Consider the following 20848-nt stretch of genomic DNA (forward strand, 5'->3'; position numbering starts at 1 on the left):
TATTTAGCACGGACATGTACCACAATAAACAAACACATGTGGTATTTAAGTTGGTATTTATTGTCAGCCGGATGGTGTTTTAATCGTTATCGGCCACGGGCACACTGAACACGACGGCAGCAACAAACCACGAATTAATTTTTACTAAATTTAAGCAAAACACGCATCGAAAATGCCCGGAAAATGGGACTAAATCAACGGGAAAAGTGAAAATGAGCGAACGCGAGTGAAATAAGTGTTCAAATATCGGCGATTTGCAAGCAATAAGAAAGAAAAAAGAGAGGAGCAAAAAGAAGAAAAGTGTGTGGAAAACGCGAAAAAGGCGAGAACAAAGAGGCGAAAAGCCAGGAAATTGCGTGGAAAACCCAAAGGAGCGAAGGTAAATGTGGAAAATGCCTGGTGAAAATGCAACGTTTGCAGCTGGAATTTGCGTATCTTTCAGTCCAAAAAGAAAATGCAATACTTCATGCAAACTGTGTGCGAGTGCGTGCGTTTGTGTGTGTTTCGAGTGTGCTGGTGTGTATTTCCAATTGCCTGTGTGGAAAAGTGAGGAAAACTGCACGGAAAAACGCACTAAAAGCAATCAAAAATGTGCGGAAAAGTGCCTGAAAACGAAATGCGAAATACACACACAAATGCAACAGGCTGTATTTACATATTTCGCTCTCGCTCTCTCGTAGAATATATGTATGTGTGTGCGTGTATTTGTGTGGGGGAGAGCGAAGGAAAGAAAGAGAAAGAGCGAGAGGTTGCTACACAAATCGGATTAAATTCTTCTATCTTCCCTCCCTTTCCCCCATGGTGTAGCTGTGTTGTTGAAAAACTATTAATCTCAAATAATATTTAACTTAATTCCAGTGTAAATTGAATTTCCTTTCGTATTTTTTGTTATGTTTCCATCGACTTTAGGCAAGGTCACTTAATGCTTTTCCAGGTTTTGATTTAACATTTTGCCAACTGAAATAGCATCTAATTGGCGTTATAGTTCAAGTATTATAAAACATCAACAAGAAAGCAATATTTAACGTTAAAAACCTTAAGCGCGACAATTACAATAGCAATAACAACCATAATAATAATAGTAATTGCGGGATTACAAAAAAAAACAATGCTTAAACAGAGCAATCGTCGCCTACAGTAAAAACCCGCATATACAAACTACAGTGTGAACCTTTGTTTTCAATGTTGTATATTAGCTGCAATGAAAATAAAATAATAAATTAGAAAACAAATATATAAATAATTAAATATATTTTTAAAAATTAAAATCTCCTTTTAACGTTATTTTAAACTCCCGTGCAAATTTTAAGCAATTATTAATTGAATTACATTAAATCACATCAAAGTATATCTTCGTTTGGCTATTATATTAAAATCAGGGTTCTGCAATTTTGTATGGCATATATGTAGGTATTGTACCTTTTTAATTCTGATTAAAAAACATGTGAAACGGATTTTTTATTTATTCCTTTTGTTACTTAAGTCCGAGTTTTGCACTGGTTACTATAGGGCAGTCCCCACTGTAACTGAGAAACTGCAAGATAATGTATATGTGACAATATACGTGGTGTTGATGCAACCGTGGGCAGCAGCTGCCTCCGATTTACATATGAAATCAAAGCACACAAACCGATATGAGGAAAAAACCACGAGAGCAGCAGTGTAAATGTAAATACGAAAGATGCAAAATGTGGCACAAGTAACTGCAATGCAACCCATTGTAATTAGAGGCAGCGCCGCCACTTCAATGTCAGTGCGACAATAATTTCTCAGGCGGCCTTATATATGCTTCGCAAAAAGCACAAAGCAAGCGGGGAAGGCGAAGGGGATTTAAGACCTCCTCCTTGTTTTGTGAAGTCAGCGTGTGTCGGTATGCCATCCAAAATTCATAAAGTAAATTGCTGCTTTGCTTGTCGGTAATCTTAAAAAATGTCTGTGTCATAGGTTACTAAAACTTGTATAGTTTTTCTTGCCCAAACCTTGTTGTTTTTTAATGCTTCAAGCACTCTTTAGTTGCTAAATTGTTTTTTATTTTTTCTTCGAGTTTTAGAATGCATTTTACGTGCTTTCTTTATAAAACTGTATTCCATTTTAGTTTACCACTGGATATCAACAATCTCTAAGAAAAATTCGATATATTTTTTTTAAAAAGTTTAAAATCTCAATAAAAAGTTACAACCAAGTTTAACCAATCCAATCTCGGTAAATAAAAACCCACAAATCTCCTCCCAAAAGTGCAAAAAATGTTTGGTTTTGCTATTTCTACTACTATTGATGTTGTTGTAGTTGTTACTGCTAATGTTGTAATTGTTGTTTTTGTTGAACCAGCGAACAGCGGCGTCATCGTCAGCGACGCTGGAAATCTTTGGGATTCCATTCACATTCCAGCATGCAATTCGCAGTGGATTATGTGAATGTGTTGTTGTTGGTGCTCTGTACTCTTGGCTCTGCCGACGTCGAAGTTAACTGCGGCAGAATGGAACAGGTGAGGTTCCATTGGCGTTGATCGTGTGCATTCCACAACACACACAGATACACACACACATAAGAAGCTCAGAGAGCAGGGCAATAAATACGAATACAGTGGGCTGTTTGCTGTTGTTGTCGCTTTTAAAAGTAAATGAACGATAAAACAAGAAAGTAAGGAGGGTCAATAAGATAATTGTGGCGGTTACTCTGCAAAAGGATATTAACCAATCGAAACTAGGATCTTAGAAGTATTAAAGACACACCAGCTTTAGGTTTATTGGCTATTTACTAAGTTTGATTATTGATTTGATTGTGTAGTTTTACAGATTAAATTTTCCAGGATTTATTTAACCTACACCAAATTATTTAAATAAATAGTGGTATACTTAACAAACCATTTGTGATTTCCTTTTTTTTTTAATTTATTTTAGTTTATCCGCAGTTTTCGCAAATCTGTAAACGACTGACCAGCTAGGCTTTACTTGAATTTTTCTATAACTTAAATTTTAATTTGTTGCAACTCAATATTTTGTAATTAAATAACCTTGACTTTTGATGAATATTCTAAGTATATTTGCAAATTATTAAACGAGTATTTTAATCTGTTTTACAAACACAGCTAAAGATAGAGTTAGAAAATTTCAATTGTAAACCTATTGCTTTTTTGTACAATGATCTAATTTTTCCAAGGATTTCAAAACAATTTTTTTGGGATATCAATCTTTTTTAGTTTTCAAGGGGAATAAGAGGGTGGGGTGGGGTGTCTGCTTACTACCAGCTTCGCATGGCCTCCTCCTAAAGCCCCCCTGGAATTTTCCCCTCCCCCTCCTTGGCCACTGGACTGCAATTCAAGTCGAGCGTCGTCGACGACGAAAATGCAATTTAGCTTGTTTTTCTTGCTTGCTTCGATTCCCCTCCCCTTATCGCCCCCTTCTCCACACACATTTTGAAACACGCCTTTGTGTGTGTGAGAGTGGATGAAAAAAGGGAAAACGAAACGAAAACAGAGAGAGCGCGTAGAGTGGAGCAAAAGCAACAACAGAGCAGTTGCCACCCCGCCCCCTTTTTTTCGCCTGCTGCCTCCCCTTTTCTCCTTCTCTCTTCGCTGTGGAATGCGCATTTTTGCAATAATAATCAGCAACTAATACTATTTTTATCTTCTGCCCTGACGCGTCGCACACTTCTGCGTTTGTATGTGTACTAAATGTTTGTGTGTGTGTAGCCGAGTGTTTGCCCCCTGCAGCGTGTTTCGGCTCTCTTGCCGCCCCTTTATCCACTTCCCTTGGGCCTCCCTTTGTACGCTTCTCTTTGGTCGATCACTCTCTTTGGAGGCCCTGTAATTGCTTTGGGATTTCTGGATCTCTGGTCTTGTCCGGTCTGTTTGGTGATAACAAGATATCGAGCTTTAGAATGCGTCTATTTAATGGAAAAATAAAATTTAAAAAAATCTACATATTTGGAAATAGATAGAAATAAATCTTAATTTATCTATTTTAAAAATTTTTGATTTTTTAAACTATCAACAAAAATAAAAAATAATATCATAGTTCCCTTTCTGAATTTAACGGTCTTTGGATATCTATTATATTATAGGCAGGCTATCCTTAAAAAATTGACTGTATAATATAATAATACGCAGCTTCATGTTTATACAATGAATAATAAGAAATAAGTGTACTTTTAAGGGTTAATCTCACAGATAGATACAACTTGTATTAAGTTCTTTGCTTACACAGTGTAATTGTAGACACCTCTGTACAAGTGTCAAAATAAACACAATCTTGACAATATAAATAATACCAGTTAGTTTACGAAAGTGATAAGACGTACTACTTAGAATACATTCGAAAGCGTTACCCAACCTTTGAATTAGGTAACCAATTAAGTCTTAAATTCCGGTTAGGTAAAAGTAATAACTTTACTGAGGAATTTCTGGAAGAAACGAAAAAAAGATATTGTTTTTACAGCCCTTTATTATAAAGATAACTCTGGCATTCTCTTATCCAGGAAACCTACAATCCACATAGCCTAAGTTCAATGAGTATAATTGGCAATAATATGTCTCAATTAATGCTAAATACGAAATTCTGCCTAAGCACTGACGAAAATAAGAAATAAAAGTCATTTAGATAGCTTTAGATATTAAGCGGCGGGATGTCTTTTATGTGGAGGCACAACTTTGGACGCAATTAAACAATTAAAAATTCCAATAGCGTCGTCGTTTAATAACGCATCAAAATCAAAATAAACCCACAGCGTGGGAGTGAGATGGAGGAAGGAGCGAGAGGGAGATAGCATTGCAAGTGAATTAGTTATTTGTATTGTTAATTACTTATTGGGTACATACACACAATCACGTTTATTTGCGCAAAAATACTGGGCGGTATGCGTGGAATGTGAAAATTTCCCAACTTGGCACCAAAACAAAAATAATGCGGGAGGCTACACATAGCTACATATAGTATATCCGCCAGGGCCGATCTCTGTTGACATTCGGATTTGGCGCGTGGGGCCGAGAGATGTTTACCCACCCAAGATCTATATGCTCCCCCGGCCTGTTATCATCTATGTCTCGTGTACACAACCCCGGCAAAATTCACATTCCTTTGCAAAACGAATAGAATTAAAGTAAAGAAAACAACTTTTGTCAACAGAATAATTAAAACTCACATTTTGCCGTGCTGTTTTGTTGCTGTGCTGCCTTTTATGTTCGACTAAATTTACAGGGCAATCAAAATGTTGTTTGCAGATCAAGGCACAGAGTCATGTTTAAATGTTGACAGATGTCTATGGTTCATTATCTTTAGATATATGTATGTATGCGAGTGCTGGGAGCAGAGCGGAATGCGAACTGTTTTGTAAGCCAACATTATATATTAATTACGGAGGCATCCATATGGCAGGAATGCATCTATAAACCCATCTCGATTTTTGAAAATCATTTTTTTTAAATTAAAAATGATCTACAAAAATCTAGAAATGAAACAAAGTATTTTTTTAAGGATAGCGGGGAACCTAGTCTTATAACAGGATTCAGCTTGCCCAATATATTTTTCTATGAAATATTAAATATAGCATCAGCTGACTATATTAAATATCTCCCTTATTAACCATTGCTTTATTGATGAGTCACTTCAGAATACAAACTTTCTGTTTTCTAATCTAGGATAATTTATAATTTATAAGCTAAATATTTTTTAAATTTTAAATTACAAGCTTCATTAAACTTTTGATTTAATCACATTTAGAATCCTTAAATATTTTGTAGCCCTAGTTTGGTTCTATTTGAGAACTTTTTCGGATATCATAAAATATATATATAAAATAATATTTTCCAAATTATATTGATCCTCTGATTGTTTAACCAGGGTATTAAAAACTTCGATCAGCTAAATTAAACCCTATGTTCGTTGCGTTTCCTTCCTCATTTGCACTTGGCACAAATTCGGCGAAATTCCGTGTTTGTTTACATATCTATCTGTCGATGGCTATTTCATAGTCAGGTGCGCACGCCACTCCCTCCGCCCCCCGATCCCCTCTATATGGTGTGAACTTAATGGTTCGTCATAAAAATGGGTTTGTATTTTCGTTGCTGCTTTTTTTGGTGTGGGGTTTTTTTTTCATTTCCCCAGAATTCGAAACATGACATAAGATCATAATTTATGTGCACCCCTTCCACCTGAATTCCCCACTTTTTTTTTTGCCCTCGATCAGTTGCAGCTTGGGAAGTGTGAATCCGAAAAACACCGGCAAAAGGCGTGAATATCATGCAGAAGAAAGCATTTCCTTCGCAAGTTGCGATGGTCATTATATCATTACGAACAATGAGTGTGGATTTTCCGGCACCTCTATAAGCCCCCCGTAATTCAATGACTCACGTCGCTGGCATTCAAATGGGCCAACAACCCATCAACATGGCGAGATAGTGCTGGTTATTTGAACTTTTTGACTGGCAAAATAACCATGTTTCAGTAGAGTCAACAACGGATATTTGCTTCGCGAAGATTAAGTCACAAAAACATTTTAGAAACTAAAACAAAACCTTTTAAGAGGAGACAAGTAAAAAATGTATCAAGGGTTTTACTTATTTTTAAAAATATAAAAAATATTTTCCCCTTTTTTTGCAATAAAAATGTTGGCCTAGTTTTCTCTGTTAAAGGTTTAGTTTGGCTTTTGTTTAATATCACTTCTTATTTTAAAGTTGTATTTGTTTTTGTTTTTAATATTTAGCTCATATGATCAAGGGATTTTATAAAAAGAAAAGGTGTTTTTTGGTTTCATAAATAGAGGAAGAACCAATTAATTAATTTAACTTAGTAATTTTGTCTTTTTGTTTGTATCTTTTAAATTTGCGATGAAGACCAATTTTCTTAAGTTCGTTGTGAATTGACCCTCAGCTATTTGTGTGAATGAGTTGGCCACTTTAAAGGCGTCTAAAAACGCGACCGAAACCTCGTTTTCGCATAGCGTGTGACAATTTTCGTTTGATCAATTTTCTCATCCAAATCCCCTCTGTCTTTTCGTATGTTTTCAGCTCCAAGTTGGCCGCCATCGATTCGTGCGTAGGATCAATTAAAATTCCGTGAGGCCGAGAATCACATCAAATTAAAAATCAACTAATATTTTGATATTCAAATATTCAAATGAAATTCATTCATCGCCTGGGACTTTGTTTGGATTCGGAATCTGCCAACTATTTTCAAATTTGAACTGTGTCTGCTTGCGGCCAGCGCAGAATCTGTGATAAAGCAGAAAAATACAAAGAATACGAAATATCGAAAAAAAAAAACAAAAAATAAAAATAAAAAATAAAATGTGAGGAGAAATATTTACATGCAAAATGAATGCTGGGCGAGAGAAGTTTTTGTTATAATGCAAATGTGAAGTGGAAGAATTCCCGGCGCGAGTGATAAATAATCCGACGACAAACAAAAGCAGAAGCCTACACAGCGAAAAAGAGCAATGCAAACACATTTATCTTTATTGAGAGCAACAATATCAAGATCAAGATAATAAAGCATCGTAAACCTTCGCATGCCCGAGACTAAGTAGTTCATTATAAAGTCTCCACACAAATAATCAAATGCAAAAAAGTGCCTGCTGATGAAATACGACGAATTCAACAAAGCAAAACAAACAATTCACAAATCGAGTAGTATAATCTATCTATTTACGTGTATTTTATACAAAACATCAAATTAAATAATAATAACAAGAGAAACGAAGAAGCCTCAGAAATATTTATTTAAATTGCAATTTGTGGCCGCCGATGTGCCCCAGTGTGTGTGTGCTGTGCGTGTGTGTGTGTGAGCGGCGGTCGTCGAGCATTTTTTTGTGATATGAGTACTAAATATCACAGGGCGAAGAAGCAGCATCATGCATCCAGCGGGCGAAAAAAGGGGCGGTCGCCCCAATGACAAATACACGGCGGAAGCCCTCGAGAGCATCAAGCAGGACCTAACCCGATTTGAAGTACAAAATAACCATAGGAATAATCAGGTAAGTCAACTTAACACTTTAAGTTGGTCTAATACTAGTACTAAGTGTAATGACTTTAAAAATCTATATGTCTTGAATACATGAAAAGGAACTGCGGCAATCCTAAGGTTCCAGCGATGGCTTTTTCTTAACGCGAATTCTTCAGCATTATTTAATATCGCGGATTTCTACAAAGATCTACAAACCGAATTCTTAAATAACAGCGAACATTTTTTCTTTTCAAAGATTTGTATACACATAGCGAAAAGGAAATAAAAAAGTATAAATTTGCATGAATTTGTTAGTTCGCCTTATGAATCAGATCGTGGATTTGATAAATGATGAGTGGGTTGATTAAAGAAGATCTTCATTCAACTTTAAAAGTAATTTATATGGTAAACAGAAAAAATGCTATGCAAACTTTGATTAATGAACTAAGATTTTAGCTATTATAAAATAGTTTGATCTTATATTGGGGCTTAAAACGTTTTATGAGATTTGCTTGAAACCGTTTTTCAAAGTTCCTTAAGAGGAAAATTTAATTTAGGTACTTTTTAAAACATCTTGTTAGGACTCATCTTAAAAGCTTTTATCCGAACAATAGGCGAATAATCAGAACATTTTACCATTCAATTTATTTTGTTATTAATGTCAGCTTTTCTTTGTTTCTCCCTAAAATTCATAACATTATTCATGGGTCGAAGTTTTCACCTCTGACTCACTCAAAGTGTTTAATTCGAGCTGTAGAACAGGCTTCAAGAATTTCAGTAAACCGTTTAGCTCCATGCCACTCAACTCATCTTATTAAAGCTTGGCTTAGCCCCGGTTCATTCCACCTAAGATCGTCTTAGCTCTCGCGTGGCAGTTATGCCATTAAAAACGCTTATCACAACTTTTTATAGTCGCTGGACAAATGATGCGACAGCCAAGACACAAAAGGAGAAGACACGACAACTAATAAAAAACTAACAACCAGATAAAATGCAAGCCACAAAAGCGCTAACAAAGAAACGATATGTTTTTGAAGCGTGGGTGATTTTTGAGGCGAGACTAGGAAAGTTAAATAATAAAGGTGAATGGGTGAACGCTCTTAATTTGTTTGACATTTATGCGTGATCATTAAATATTTTCTAATATTTTTAATTTGTATTTATATCATATATATTTTCCATAAATAAAATTAATAATACTTTAGAAATGTGTTGTAAAGTAATATTAATATTCGTAATCATGTTTTAAAATAAGATTTAATTATTTAGCTGTTAATAATGTAAAACAAAAAACTATTTAATTCAATATTCCTAAAATCAAATTAAAAATTAAAACTCATTTTCTCTTAACAGTTCTATTTTCTTCTAAAAAAAATAACTAATTTTACGTGAAGCACCAAACTGTCGAACTTTATCCGACAATCGAAATGCCCTTTTGCCAAGAATAACGTCAGAGTTTAATTTTAGAAACTGGCACGAGACGTGGATATTTCACCTGCGCGCGCCAGTTTGAACAATGTCAGGAGGTGGGTGGTTCCTTGGTTGGTCAGCTGTAGCAACAACAGCAACAGGAGTTGGCAATTGGCCTGGTCAAAAGGAAAAGACTGAAAGAGAGCAACTGCCACACGGACTATATTTAAACTTAAGCAGAGTCGTCAAAAGAGGGGGTGAAATTAATGAACTGGCAAGCGAAATGCAATTGACCTTCTGCCTGCCAAGTGGGTGGGTGGCGACGGGCTGGCAGACAAAGTGTCCAGCGGAAGAGGGACAGAAAATAGGCTACACACAGAAAAAGAAAAAAAGTATTGAAATCTCGTCAAATCAGAAAAGAATCGATATCCTCGTTCGTATCCAAGTGATAAAATAAAATAATTTTTATAATTTTAAAATATTTTTAGATTAACAAATAAAATCTGATAGTGTCGGTTGCAAATTGTGTGGTAAAATCCTCGAAATGATACTTGTATCGTATGGATTTTTATTTACTGTGTAAAAAGACAGAGAAATGGGAGCACACACACGAGTCATTTTTTCTGTGTGCGTACACGCGATCGCCCTGGATTCTTCGCATTGACGTCACACTCAGAACTCAACCGATCAGATCGGAATATATATTCCAATCCAACTGATGAGTGGGTTGCTATTGATTTCAATGAATGCCGAAAATTCCCCCAATACGATTGTTGAGGGTAAGGGGGAAAATGACTAATGGTCGAGTAGGTCTTGCACGATCGACTAAAGATTTCAGCACCATCTCCACAATTAGCTTAGCAACTGGCCATAATCATTTATTAACTGGTTACTCTCCTCATTATCAGAAATCTCAAAAACAGGAGTTAGGTACAGTGCGTGACAAGAGTGTTAAGCTTACAGCTTACGGACAAACAGCATTTTTTGGTTAAAGAGCGGGGAAAGCACAGCACATTTTTTGCTCAACTGCACAAATACTGCATTTAACACTCAATAATAACTCTTCTTAAAACTACTCTATTAAAAAGATAATATTGCTCTAGGGCATAACATTCTCAAATCACTTGTTTATGGTCATTTATATGATCTTTGAAAGCTTGAATTCCACTTTAATAATTCACCACATCCTTTAACTACCCACTTCTGATGACTAACCCGTTTCGATGAGTGCTCTCCTGTCAGCAATTCTGTTTTAAGCCACTATTAAAGATTTCAATCGTCGAAATGCCTAAAGTTCTGAAACGGGCCTTTAAAAAATATGCGAAAGAGTCGCAAAAAGGAGTTTTGAAAGAGGAGGAGGACATAAAAATTCTTAAATATTATCTGACGGGTCATCAATTTAAAGTTTTACGATCTCCACTTGCCAGCTACTGTTTGCTGCGACTGTAAATTATGTTCAGGCTCTTTGGCTTCGGATTCGAGGATCAGCTAAAGAAATTCCTGAGTTTCAGGGGGACACTGAGGGGGGATTTCTCTTAATCCATGCAATGGGCGCGCTCAGGTTTTTGGCCATAAAATATATGCTTTGGAGTTGGCTAATTGTTATGACTGCGGCCAGTTTGGACAGGCCAATTTAATGCTGCAATTGCTGCTGCCATTGGCATTGGCACATAGGCTCTTGGCTTTTCGGTTGGTGGGGTTTTCGGGTCTCGGTTTTCGGCTTATGGTTTTCTGTTTTGGCCAACTTTCGCCTGACATTTCGGCCTACGCCTGCGCCGCCGGCTGAAGCACAATGGTCCGGCTAATTGGTCATGCTGCGCGCTAAATACCAGAAACCCATAATCTGCTCATATATGGCGCATATGTTTGTCAGACTGGATGGTGAGGGGGGTTGCGTCCATATGTGGGCAGTGCATGTCAGAGCGATAAACGATAGACGATACATAAATACGAAATTTATGCACGGCCCGATCAACACTTTCAGCGACCATGTTCACGCCCACACAAACGTTTTCCACTCGGTCAACTACCCATCGTTTTGATACCCATTAAAATACAAAGGGTGCTCTTTTGGTCTTGAGCACAAAAACCTATAAAAAAAAACTAACTTTATTAAACATTCTGGAAAATATTAATATTATTTTCTTACCAAATCTTTATATAACTTTTAAATCTCAAAAAATAATTTTTCTAAAAATACCTAAAAACTTGTAAAAAAAATGAGTATCTAAATTCCATACTAAAGTAGAAAATCTTTTTTAAGCGGCATTTTAGCTGCCTAGCTTCCAACAAAACTGCTTCTTAACAAATTAATTTTGCTTCTGCTATAAATATCCATATCTCAATGGCGAGACTCGGTATGCGCAGAAATTAATTTAAATAACAAACACTGATAATAAATAAAAATCCAAACGCCAAAAAGGCAGCGAAAACCGAATGAACAAGCCGCGACGCCAACGCATTTAACAGTAAGCCAAATGCCATTACAATAAAAATTAAAATAATCCATAAATAAATTAGTAAACAAAACTAAGCCATCGATTTGTGGGAGGGGAGGTCCAAACCTGTGACAATTTCAATTCAGGGTCTACTCCATCCATCTGATCTGTGACTTTTTTGGTGGGGCTATGGTGGCGTACACATGTAATCCCAATTTTAGATTTGGTGCGAATTCAGTCATTTATACAAAAACTTGACACACTGTGTGTGAAAAGTGCGAGTTAAGTTTGAAAATATGGAAATGATATTTAAAAATAAGGAATGACATAAATATCATCTAATTAACTGGATAATGTATAAGGATTACTGTAAACTTAAACTTAAAATCCTTTAGGGACTTAAATTATAACGAATATTTTGTTAAGGTTACAGGTAAAACAATTTCCGTTACTAGTATACATAAAAAAATAATGATTATGTTTAATTTAATTTATCTTCAAAGAGGAAAAAATTATAAATACATTTTTTTTATTGTAAGTTTCTTTTAAAATGTAATATTTTAATGCTTTTTAGGCAAGATCTCATTTTACTTGCCAATACATTTAATTTTCGTTTTCACTGTTGCTGTCTGTAAACATTTTATGGGGGACACATTTCATTTCGAGCGAAATGGAATTCCTTGGGGTGCAATTTTCAACTAATTTGCGCGATTTTCGTGCGAAAAATTTGTTAAACCTGTCGGTGGGTTGCTTTCACTTGATTTTCTTTATTCTCGCTTAGCTATTTTCTCAGGAATTTTCACCTCAATATATGTGTGTGTGTATATCATATATAGTACAGCTATCCAACACATATCAGCAGCAGCAATCGCCGAAAAAAGAATGTGTGTTGCCTCTAATAATAACAAAAGACAAACAGACACACGCAGATCAGCCCCGCAACTACAAACACAAACAAAAGTAGGAGTGCGGCGGAATGTTTGGCTATATCCATAGTGCTTCTATGGTCTGATCGGTATGAGGTATTCCCAGTACCTAGTGCCAGCAGCCCGCAGTGGGAAATTTGGATAAATAGTTCACTTTTCTATTTAATATATTCTAGGAAGAATTACATTTTGTATGTGGCTGGGACTTAAACTTTAGTTTCACGTTAATAATAAATTTAAGAAACCAATTTTTAATATTAAAAAAATCAATATATTGATTAAAAATGATATTTGTCATCTTAGCTAGTCCTCCCCGTGCCAACATTTTTACACAAATATTTGTCAGTTGCCAAGAATTTAAAAGTTTGATGTATTCAGTTGACGATTGCCCCATGCACATTTTTGAGAAAATTCAAACAAATTCATATTTTTTCAACCTTAATATTTTAATATATGTAGCTTTGATACCAGGTTAGATAGTCTCAGGTTCAAGGGTATACAGATTGTAAATGGTGAATAAGGTGATTTAAACTACATACTACATACAAAAATGGGTGTTTAAATAAAATTGTATTTTTTATACAGAACTTCTTTAGCCAATTATGATTGAAACTTTGATGTGTGTATCTACGTTTTTTTTTAATCCAAACCTTCCATTGACCTTGCTTAAAGCTTAATCACTTTGCAAATTGCATTGACGACCGCAAAGCAAAGAAGCTTAAGTGGATTAGCGAAAGTGTTTCGGCAATTCTACGTTGTATAGTCCCCCCTGGTAAATCCAATTTATTTTATTTGAAAATTCAGCAATGCCAATTTGCGTGGGCGACACTTTTTTCTTGGTCTTTTTGCACTTGCTGATTTAGTGAGCCCATTGGCTTTCGCTAATTTGCCGTAAATTGGCTTTCATGTAAGACGGCGTGGAAGAATTGAGGAAATGGGGATTCGGGGGTCCCCAAATCTTCTTCTTCCCCCTCAAAGAGCGACGAACAGTCTGCTGGGGGTCTTTGTCGGGTTTCGCTGGCTTCGCGTCCTTGGTTTTAATTTGATGCCCATCAAAATACTTGTGACATATAGAATGGGTGAAATTCCCCACAATGGTTCTCAAAAAGAGTGCCATAAAGTTTGTGACCAATTTAGCATCATAAAAATTATATTAAACCAGATATTTTTTTGATTTGGTTACACTAGACTGTTAAGTAAATTTAAAAAATGTAGAAATTACACTTTTATTTTACAAATAAACGGAATCAAGTTAAAAGCACCAAAACACTTGCCAAATGATTTATGTATGCAAATTTATAAGCGATTGTTATCTTATTATGAGCCAAAAGTAATTAATTATATTAATTGCAATAAAGTACAAGTTAATTTATTCCTAACTTTGGGGGACAAGTGTAACATTTTTGAATAATTATTCAGAAAATGGGGTTATTAACACCTCTTAAATATACACATCCCCTTAATGTTTCCTGTACAAACAAGAGGCCTTTTCGATTAAGAAAAATATTCAACGATATTGTCCGCTCTGAAGATCATGTATATGTACAGATTTATGTCAAGAAATTAATTTAAAATAAAATACAAAAGTAATATCGCATAAACATTCCCATCGTGTTGCCATCTCTAAAAGAAAGAGAGCGAAGAGAGTCGTGCATTCAAAGTCATAAAATCGAGGATCAGTCACAAAAGGGCAAACGATTGGTGGTGGGAGGCAGACGGAAGACGCAGGAGAGGCATCAAAAGAACGCGTAAAACGGGTAGCTGGCGAGGAGAGAAAGAGAGGCAAAAAGAACAAGGCGAGACATACAATTATGTGGGAGCGAGATGGGAGCAAGGGCAACCTTTGCTGCAAGTGTATTTGTTTTTATGTTTTGGAGCGCATCTGGCAGCCGGCTCTTCTTCTTCTCCTATCTCCCACTCTCTTCCTTCTGCTCCCCTAATTCTATCCATCTCGCTCGCACCCATTGCCTGCGCTTGACTTTTAGGAATTTCACGACGATGGCAAGAATTTTATTTCGTTGCTTTGGTCGCCTAATTTCTTTGGTCTTTTGTTTTAGCCTCTGATTCTTCTTTTGTTGCTCTTTGTTTTTGTTTTTGTTTTTTTTTTGTATGCACGCCTTTTGTTTAGTTTTTGATGCAAACACTCGATCACAAACATTGACATGCAGGGGAGTTTTTTCCAGTGCAGGAATTTCGATTACTCATGGGCGTAGTGGAAAGCTGGTGATCGGATTTTAAGGGGACGGTGCTTAAGTGGGGGTGTTGGGTTCTCTGAACGACTTTCTGAGTACCGATTTTGAATTGTTGTCTGTAAAATATGTACAAACATTTCAGTGCAAAGTGTACTTAAACTTCTTTAGTAGGTTAAACAATTAATAACAAATAATCCAGGGTTTCATTTTAACGACTGTTTTTATATCATTTTGAATCCAATAAAACACATCCCATTGTTAAGAATCACCATTTATTTACACTTACTAATAAACTTCATATTTTCCAGAATTACACACCTCTGCGATATACGGCGGCCAACGGACGCAATGATGCACTTACTCCGGATTATCACCACGCCAAGCCGCCGATGGAACCACCGCCCTCCGCGTCTCCGTCGCCGGACGTGGTCATCCCGCCGCCCCCCGCCATTGTAGGTCAGCCAGGATCAGGCTCCATTTCCGTATCCGGAGTGGGCGTAGGCGTGGGAGTGGGCGTGTGCGTGGCGAATGGACGGATGATGACGGCTCTGATGCCGAACAAGCTGATCCGGAAGCCGAGCATCGAGCGGGACACGGCGAGCAGTCACTACCTGCGCTGCAGTCCGGCCCTGGATTCCGGAGCCGGAAGTTCCCGTTCCGACAGCCCGCATTCGCACCACACCCACCAGCCGAGCTCGCGGACGGTTGGAAATCCAGGGGGAAATGGTGGATTTTCACCATCCCCCAGTGGTTTCAGTGAGGTGGCACCACCGGCGCCGCCCCCACGGAATCCCACCGCATCCAGTGCGGCCACGCCACCGCCGCCAGTGCCGCCCACCAGCCAGGCGTATGTGAAACGCCGATCGCCGGCCTTGAACCGCCCGCCGGCGATAGCGCCACCCAATCAGCGTGGGAACTCGCCGGTTATAACCCAGAATGGGTTGAAGAGCCAACAGCAGCAGCAGCAGCTGTCGCAGCAATTGAAATCCCTGAATCTGTATCCTGGAGGTGGAAGTGGCGCAGTGGTTGAGCCACCACCACCATACTTAATACAGTCGGGAGCAGGAGCACCACCGCCACCACCGCCCAGTTACACGGCCTCCATGCAATCGCGGCAATCGCCCACGCAATCGCAGCAATCGGATTACAGGAAATCACCAAGTAGTGGGATATATTCGGCCACCTCGGCAGGATCACCGAGCCCCATCACCGTGTCCCTGCCACCAGCACCACTGGCCAAGCCACAGCCACGCGTTTACCAAGCCCGAAGTCAGCAGCCCATCATAATGCAGAGTGTGAAGAGCACGCAGGTGCAAAAGCCCGTGCTCCAAACGGCAGTGGCACCACAATCTCCTTCGAGTGCCTCCGCCAGCAACTCACCTGTTCATGTCATGGCGGCACCACCCTCGTATCCCCAAAAGTCCGCAGCAGTGGTGCAGCAGCAGCAGCAGGCGGCAGCGGCGGCGCAACACCACCAGCATCAGCACCAGCAATCAAAGCCGCCCACGCCCACAACACCACCTTTGGTGGGTCTGAGTAGCAAGCCGCCAAACTGTTTGGAGCCGCCCTCCTATGCCAAGAGCATGCAGGCCAAGGCGGCCACGGTGGGGCAACAGCAACAAGTGCAACAGCAACAGCAGCAGCAACAAGTGCAACAGCAACAGCAGCACCACCACCAGCAGCAGCAGCAGCAGCAACACCAGCAGCAACAGCAGCAACTTCAGGCTTTGAGGGTGCTCCAAGCACAGGCTCAAAGAGAAAGGGATCAAAGGGAGCGGGAACGAGATCAACAAAAGCTAACCAATGGAAATCCCAGTAGGCAACTGCCACCACCACCGCCCTATCAAAGTAATAACAACAATGGCGAAATGAAACCACCCACCAGCTGCAATAACAACAACATACAAATAAGCAATAGCAATTTGGCCACCACGCCACCCATACCGCCAGCCAAATATAATAATGCCTCCGCGAACACGGGAGCAAATAGTTCGGGGGGCAGCAATGGATCCACCAGCACTACGGCCTCCTCATCGAACACCTGCAAGAAGATCAAACACGCGTCACCCATCCCGGAGCGAAAGAAAATCTCGAAGGAAAAGGAGGAGGAACGCAAGGAGTTCCGCATCAGGCAGTATTCCCCGCAAGCCTTCAAGTTCTTCATGGAACAGCACATAGAGAACGTGATCAAGTCCTATCGCCAGCGAACCTATCGCAAAAATCAGTTGGAAAAGGAAATGCTTAAGGTGGGGCTGCCCGATCAAACGCAGATTGAGATGAGGAAAATGCTGAATCAAAAGGAGAGCAACTACATCCGATTGAAGCGCGCCAAAATGGACAAGAGCATGTTCATGAAACTGAAAACCATTGGAGTGGGTGCCTTCGGTGAGGTGACTCTAGTGCGCAAAATCGACACATCCAATCATTTGTATGCGATGAAAACCCTGCGAAAAGCCGATGTCCTTAAGCGCAACCAAGTGGCTCATGTCAAGGCAGAAAGAGATATTCTCGCTGAGGCCGACAACAATTGGGTGGTGAAGTTGTACTACAGTTTTCAGGATAAGGATAACCTATACTTTGTGATGGACTACATACCGGGTGAGTATTGCAATCATTGTGAATATAGGGAGATTTATAATGATTTTCATTTATTCTGCAGGTGGCGATCTGATGTCACTGCTCATCAAGCTGGGCATTTTCGAGGAGGAGCTGGCTAGATTCTACATTGCCGAGGTCACTTGCGCCGTGGACAGCGTCCATAAAATGGGCTTTATTCACAGGTAGTGGAGCTTTTAAAATCACTGAGTTGATCATCCAGTTTGTCACCAGATAAAACAGAGATTTTCTAACAAATTTTGAGCAAAAGTTGTGGGTTTAAGGTATCTAGAAAATCATTTCAGGCTTGTTTCACTCACAGATTCAGACAATTTTCTTATATGCAGTGGGTCACAATAATATGTTCAAATGCTTAAACTTACTCATTATTATTCAAAAAAAAACTACAATTTACATAAGTTAATGGTTTTAAAATTGCTAAAGAAAAGTAAAATATACAACTTTATTTCAAAATGTATATAAAACCAAAACACTTAAGATAATCTTTATCCTTTCGCAGAGACATCAAGCCTGACAACATACTCATCGACAGAGACGGGCACATAAAACTCACCGATTTTGGTCTGTGCACGGGATTCCGATGGACGCACAACTCAAAGTACTACCAGGAGAATGGTGCGTCTTAGCTAAAAAAACCAAACTATAAACTCTTCTAATTAAAGCCTTCTACAAATGACAGGTAACCACTCGCGTCAGGATTCGATGGAACCGTGGGAGGAATACTCGGAGAACGGACCCAAGCCCACAGTGCTGGAGAGGTGAGTTTCGTACGCTTAATTAATAAATGAAGCAATTAATAAAAGTATGCCGAACTCGCAGGCGACGGATGCGCGATCACCAAAGAGTCCTGGCCCACTCGCTGGTGGGCACACCCAACTACATTGCACCCGAGGTTTTGGAAAGGAGTGGATATACGCAGCTGTGTGATTACTGGAGCGTTGGCGTCATCCTCTACGAGATGCTGGTGGGTCAGCCGCCCTTCCTGGCCAACAGTCCGCTGGAAACGCAACAAAAGGTGTGATATTAATTACTAGATATCTGGTTTCTGGGCAGTAACTTTAAAATTTAAAAAGACAAAAAACCCGAATTCTTCAGATCTAAATTAACAATTACTTTTCTCCCTAAGTTGTAATGAATATTTATAATAATTTTTTGTTTCTTGTAGGTAATTAACTGGGAGAAAACTCTACACATACCGCCACAAGCCGAATTATCACGGGATGCCACCGATTTGATACGGAGACTTTGCGCGGCTGCGGACAAGCGGCTGGGGAAAAGCGTGGATGAGGTCAAGGGTCATGACTTCTTCAAGGGCATCGACTTTGCGGACATGCGAAAGCAGAAGGCGCCCTACATACCGGAAATCAAACACCCGACGGACACGTCCAACTTCGATCCCGTGGATCCCGAAAAGCTGCGCTCAAATGACTCAAACATGAGCAGCGGCGATGATATCGATCTGAACGATCGTCCTTTCCACGGATTTTTCGAATTTACCTTCAGACGATTCTTTGACGATAAGCAGCAACCGGATATGACGGACGATCAGGCGCCGGTTTACGTCTGAATACGCCTGAAAATCACCTACCCCACCCCCAACATCCATCCCACCCCCCAAAATCATCGTTAGTCAAATAGTCACAAAGGGGAGAGAAATTGTCGAGTGGGTTTTTGTAAAGAGTGCGTGACTATAAAATGAAACTATATATATTATATAAATTATAGGAGAAAGTAGCGAAGGCAACTATACATAAACATACAAATATATATACATAGATGCCCGCGGGCATGAACTGAATAAATTTAAAACGAAACAGAATAGATGAAAACAAGCAAAGCGAGTCGGAACTTGGACTTTTAAATGAATATATTAATATCCTTCTATACTACTCCAAATCGACCGCTTTAAACATAAAATGTTAGGAAGCAAAGGGACCAACTGGAAAATCGAGCATTTCTGGTGCTCAAAGCAAATGCAAAATGCCTTAAACGAGACGAGAACGCGAATTTACCCAAGCCCCCAAAAAATCACTCCTTTCCCTTTTCCCACCTCCAATCGATGGCCGGATTTCAATTCAGCAGGCTGGTTAATGCCGGCCATCCCACGACTTCCCATTCAGAGACGAGATTGCGAGGTGTGCGATGGAGAAACGGAGACCAAAAGTCGCACGGCAGCGATATAAGCGGGTCTTATAAGCATATTCTATATCTAATCTTGAGGACTACAGCACTCAACTCTGTGCCTTTCTATCTATCCATATATCACTGCTCATCGCAAAAGTCTTCAAACGTGTGTCCTCCCTCCAAAAAAGAACAAACTTAGAGATACCTACATATGTGAAAACTATCTAGCAAAGTTAGACCAACTTGTTGAATGCCAAATCAAATTGTTTAGTCCCATACAAAAAATGGGAGAAATATTCAACACATATTCTCTGATAGCAAACATAAACCACAAAAACATTACGAAGGAGAGCTAAGAAAATTGTAATCTTTTTAAATGTAATATTGTAAAGAAAAACGTTAATTGTAATTTATGCTAAAGTTGTGTAGCGCCCTAAGATGTTTTTTAGTTTATAGACACCGCTAACCGTAATCTAGTTTAATGCCTAACACTAAAGCGAGAATACATCAATATTTTTGTTTTCCGTAGGTTCGTTGGAAAATGCTAAAAAGGGAAAACGTTTTGTTTTTCTATTTAATTAGCTTCAGTTTGTATGTGTGTGTGTTTTTATTATGAATATATATATATATAACTATCTAAATATATATAAATGGAACCTATTTTAAATGTGAGAAGAGATCGAGCTAATTAAAGGAAAATACAAACAAACTCTGTGTGCCTTGGCCAATTAGTTTACTAAAGCAAATTAATAAATGGAAAAGAAAATTTATACAAAAAGACGTTCAGAATTTTAATTTTGGGAATTGGTGTGGAAGACGTAAAAACAAACTACAAAAATGAACGGACTTTTAATTGCCATCAACATTTTACAATTTTAAAAACGGATTTTAGTAAAATTTAAGATATTTTACTTGTATATGTAAATTTAAATATTATTTTATTTTCTTTAATATACATTGGCAATCTCCAAAGAACAAAGAAAACATTTGTTTCTTGATTTGCTTGATATTATTTGTATTTAAAATAGCGCGGCTAGAGGTGGCAGGAAATCGAAAACTTATTCGATAAGGCATTATAGTAATATCGATTGGTATCGTCATAACTATCGATTACTCTTTCTCACTCTACTAAAACGTGGTCACACTTTTTTTATATTTCAAATGCGGAAAAATTTGAAAATAATTTAATAATTTGATTCATCAAA

At 38.4% G+C, this 20848-nt stretch overlaps 1 protein-coding gene and 1 long non-coding RNA gene across 2 annotated transcripts; one reads left to right on the top strand and one right to left on the bottom strand.

Moving 5' to 3' along the window:
• Positions 1-118: 118 nt before the first annotated feature.
• On the top strand, positions 119-20421 carry LOC108148801 (serine/threonine-protein kinase Warts). Its single transcript, XM_017276023.2, has 8 exons — positions 119-379; positions 7004-7968; positions 15212-17501; positions 17563-17683; positions 18019-18134; positions 18199-18277; positions 18339-18534; positions 18685-20421. The coding sequence occupies exons 2-8, from the start codon at positions 7846-7848 to the stop codon at positions 19084-19086; spliced, it is 3327 nt and encodes a 1108-aa protein (XP_017131512.1). The 5' UTR covers positions 119-379; positions 7004-7845; the 3' UTR covers positions 19087-20421.
• LOC121467548 lies at positions 369-1729 on the bottom strand. The gene is made up of 3 exons (XR_005977603.1): positions 1631-1729; positions 1420-1534; positions 369-1196 (listed from the first exon to the last, which is right to left on the bottom strand). It is a non-coding gene; the product is annotated as an uncharacterized LOC121467548 (long non-coding RNA).
• Positions 20422-20848: the final 427 nt, after the last annotated feature.

This window comes from Drosophila elegans, unplaced genomic scaffold (assembly GCF_018152505.1).
Source record: "Drosophila elegans isolate 14027-0461.03 unplaced genomic scaffold, ASM1815250v1 contig_476, whole genome shotgun sequence".
Lineage (NCBI taxonomy): Eukaryota > Metazoa > Arthropoda > Insecta > Diptera > Drosophilidae > Drosophila > Drosophila elegans.